Raw genomic sequence first — 4,725 nt, forward strand, 5'->3', positions numbered from 1 at the left:
TTTCCTTCCCCTGCTTCTTGCCCTTTGAGAAACAAAATTGGAAGTCAAAGGTCTTATCTAATACGTGTGCATTGATATTAGATTACCTTCATCATCATCATTAATCATTATCCATCACCACCCATCATAATTGTCGATGAATTAAACAATAAACAATTTATTGTAATTAATAATTTTAATTTTAATTTGATTAATATGAATATCATTATTAATATAAGAGAACATGAATTTAACTATAGTATAATTCTCTTATTTATAAAATAAAAGAGACACTATAAATAATTTTAAATATTATATAAAAGAAATCCTCCAATTATATGCAATAATGAAACCTTTGTCTTCCCTCTCTCACCCACTTGTTTGACCTCCAGCAGCCGCTATGACAACGTTTTTGTACAGAATCTTTAATCACAAGTCGTACATGCTCTCGTTCGTGGGGTCAAATAATGATTAGCTGTTAAAAAATAAGGGGAAAAGTCGAGTTTAAAGTGTTTGGAAGAGCAAACATATTCCATCCCAACAAATATTTTGTACTTTATTTTTTTCATTAAATTGACAGTAACTTTATGGTAAATGGAAATGGGTGCGGTTTCGGATTCTAGATGGCAGTCTGATTCCTCCACTTACTAGCCACCTGAGAGAGTGCCTTGGTGGAACACCCATTTTCACCCAGTAACTTCGAAGCTGCTTCCTTGAGGTGTTTCATTCTGTTTCGAACACCTTTACCCTCTTCACCTTCCATTAGAACCTTAACAGCCTTTGCGATCTCGTCTTGGCAAACTAAACCGTTTTCATTGGGTTTTGGTCTCAATGCAACTTTAATATCCTCAATTAGCATCAGGGCATTCATCTTCTGTTCCGCGTAGAGTGGCCATGCGATTAGCGGCACCCCATTCACGACACTTTCAAGAGTCGAGTTCCATCCACAATGGGTCAAAAACCCACCTGTAGAGCCGTGGCTCAGCACCTGAGCCTGTGGTGCCCACGATGCCACCACTAGCCCCCGTCCTTTGGTTCTCTCGAGAAATCCCTTGGGTAGAAAATCAAAAGGGTCCTTCTCACTCTCTACGCTGAAATATGTGGCGTTTGCAACCGCATCATTTGGACTTCTCACCACCCATAGAAATCGCTGCTCACTCATTTCCAACCCCAAAGCCAACTCATGTATCTGGTTATAAGAAAGGGTCCCCCCGCTCCCAAATGAGACATACAAAACCGACCCATGTGGCTGATCATCTAGCCACTTCAGACAATCCGAACCATCATCCACTTTACTGGGGTCAATGTTAACAAGTGGCCCAACCGGATAAACTGGAGGCTTACCCGGTTCTTTCTCCTGCAAAGCCTTTATTGCACCCGCTTCCAAGTCCACGAAACTGTTGACCATAATTCCTTCAGCCAATCTATACCGCTTTGTATGAAGAAGAAGCCACTTGTAAGCATCGTTTTTCCTGTCTTGAGTCGGGTCCAACAATTCTTTACCGTGAATCGGTATGCACCCTGGAATTCTCACCAGTTCCGGCCGGTCCCTGTATTCGCATGGAACCATTTGGTCGAGCTTTGGTAAGTAAAGAAACAGAGACAAAGTCATGGCCGTGGCAGGGAAAAATATATAGGGGGAAACATTGAATTCTCTCGCAACATCGAATGCGTCAGTCCCGAAAAGATCAACCACCAAAGCAACTAGGTTAGTTTTATCAACCATAGACTTGAAAGCATCCCGAAGGAAAGAAAGGGAACGAGCCAGGGTTAAAGAAATGACAGTTTCAATCTTTGAATCCAGGGGAAGGTCAGACAAGTCAGCAGGATGAAGAAAGATATGAGTAATGGAGGTGGGAAGAGAGTCAAGAACTGATTTTTGAGCTTTAGAAGGAGAATCATTGGTGGGGATAACAAAGGTGACAATGAAGTTGTGTTGGTGAACGAGTGACCTGGCGAACTGAACGAGTGGAATGAGGTGACCCATTCCAGGACTCGGCAGAATGGCTATATGGGGTGTTTGCAACTTTGCCATGAAAATGAAAACTAAAACGGAACTACTCTTTCTTGCCTTCCTTTCTCTACTGTTTATAGGGTGTAGTTTTTGGCACGAAGGCGAAAGAAGAAAGCTGAGGTTTACATAGAATACTGAGAGTTATTTTGTTTGGGTAAACTATGTTGACTCTATAATAGGTAGTTTCTTATTTTTATTTTTTTAAAGTTAATTACTCTAAATAAGATGGTTATGCGAATTAGTCACTATTGTTAAAATTTACGGTTTTTTTAATAGATTGATAATACGATACATTAACACGTTGGATAATTGACACATAGACCTCTCTATAATTAATCTAAAATTTTTCTCCTAAACTTTAATAAAAAATTAACAAAAGAAAAAATATCACATCTCAGTCATGTCAATAATTTATTAAAAGAAAACGAAAATTAATTTACACTGTCGAAACCATTTTTTTGAAAAACAAAAAATTTAGGTTGTCGATTTTAAAAAATGAAAATTGGGAGTCGCCACTAATCTTTTATTAAGGTGTGATTGGATCACCTAAAAAAACGACTTTGGTCTACGAGTTTTAGAAAAACGGATCCGGGAGTCAGTTACGTTCGAGGAAGGATTAGCACCCTCGTAACGCCCAAAAATTGGTACCTAGTTAATTAATTAATGTCTTAATGTCGAAAATTTGAAAAATATAATCTTTAGCAAAAACTCTTAAACGTTACGTATTAAGACCCTTATCATCTCAGAGAAAGAAAATGCTACACCCAATGCGTTAGGGCACGACATTCTAATTTCCTAAAAAATGAATTAGGCCAGAATACTTGTGTAATAAAAATTTAAAAGAATATCCATTTATTTAAGATTTAAGAAATCGCGGCCCAATACGTTAGGACACAATTCCTCCAAAATCCCAAACTCGGAATATTTCCTTTATTATTTTTTAGAAAAAATCTTCATTTCGAGAAATCAATGCGTCACATCCAATACGTTAGGACACAACGTGTTGAATTCCCAATAATGAGTTCTTATTTTTTTGATTAAAGAGAAATGCTCGATTGTTAGATTTAACGAAGAAAATCGGAACCCAATACGTTAGGGCTCAATTTCCTTGAAAATCCTAAATACAAGCATTATCTCAATTTTGAAAATTTTGAAATCGAGTGAAAAATGATGTGATGCTACATTAAATATACAATGCAATAATAAAAATTACGATGGCATAGAAATAATATGAATAAATAAATAAACAAAATCGATAACAATAATCCATGACATGCAAAATATTAAATGTAAACTCAATTATATAACGAAAGGAGGAAAGCCAACCAAATAAATGAAGAAAAGAATATATATAATATGAACATAGAAATTATGAAGATTAAAATATACATATGATTTACAAATAAATTTTTGGGTTATGGAACGTATATGTATATGTAATACATAATATTTATGAATATAAAGAAAAATAGATAAACATATATAGATTATAAAATAGGTATTTAAAAATATATATTTGAGCCTTTTTTTTAAAAAAGAATAAATATCCATATGGATATAAACAAAACATTTGTTAAAAATATATTTACATATGTACATATAAAAAAATAATGATAATAATAATTACATTATAGAAAATATACATATATATATAGGAAGATAAATGGATACATAAAAAGTATATATATATAAAAATATTAAATGATAATTACAATATTAAAAAGTAAATATATGTACATATAAAAATATTTGTTTAAAAATAAATAAATAAATAAAGACAACAAATATATATAAATAAAAATTAATTAAAAAATAAAAGAAATAATTACATTATGGGAGTTAATTAATTTTAAAAAAAGAAAAAAAATTAAATTGAACTGAATATGAAAAATCTGGGGGAAAATCTACAAATAAATAAAACCCAAAGGATTAAATTGAACACGCGAATTATATAGAGGGGCTGGAAGGGAAATTTTCTCCTCTCCTCTAAAACGGCGTCGTTCCAGCGGGGCTAAATTGAAATTGAAAGCAAATTAAAGGGCTAATTCTAGAAAGATAAAAAAAACTAATTGTAAAACATTAAAAAGGTGCGAATAACTCATAGGGCTCAAAGGGGAAAATATCTCCATGCTTTGAAACGCGTCACTTTATTAGGGCTAAATAAAATAAATAAATAAAATTCGCAGCGGTATCACCTTCTTCCTTTTTTAAAATCGTAAATAAGTAAAAAATAATCGAAAAAGAAAAAAACAGTAAACCACCTTTAAAAAACTGCCAATCGTTCTCTCTTTTTTTATTAATTCCCTCTTTTCTTTTCTCAATGAAGGGAGAGATCTCTATTTATAGTTGAGCCTCTCCAAATCCAACGGTACAAATCAATTATATCAACGGCTAGGATTAAAGGGTATCTACAAATTAAATCTCTAAGATTACAAAATCATATCATATCTAAGATTGCATATATCATATCTAAGATTACATATCCTCGAAGATTATGTTTCTATATGTGAGCCCGGGCTAAAATTGGGTATTACATACACAATTAATACATTTAAAACAACTAAATTAAAAATAAAAATTTAGAATAATCAAAATATAACAAATTCAATTTTATAATAATGATGATGTTTGTCTGTTTGTTGTTGGCGGTGGGATTCATTGTATAAATACTAGGACGAGATTTCAATGATACTATCTATATACATGTATGCATGTATGAGATGGTGATGTCA

General features: G+C 33.1%; 1 protein-coding gene across 1 annotated transcript; it reads right to left on the bottom strand.

The window, feature by feature from the left end:
- Window positions 1-509: 509 nt before the first annotated feature.
- On the bottom strand, window positions 510-2,204 carry LOC107954503 (hydroquinone glucosyltransferase). Its single transcript, XM_016890088.2, has one exon. It carries the CDS (start codon window positions 2,012-2,014, stop codon window positions 599-601), a length of 1,416 nt encoding a protein of 471 aa, XP_016745577.1. The 5' UTR covers window positions 2,015-2,204; the 3' UTR covers window positions 510-598.
- Window positions 2,205-4,725: the final 2,521 nt, after the last annotated feature.

This window comes from Gossypium hirsutum, chromosome D07 (assembly GCF_007990345.1).
Source record: "Gossypium hirsutum isolate 1008001.06 chromosome D07, Gossypium_hirsutum_v2.1, whole genome shotgun sequence".
Lineage (NCBI taxonomy): Eukaryota > Viridiplantae > Streptophyta > Magnoliopsida > Malvales > Malvaceae > Gossypium > Gossypium hirsutum.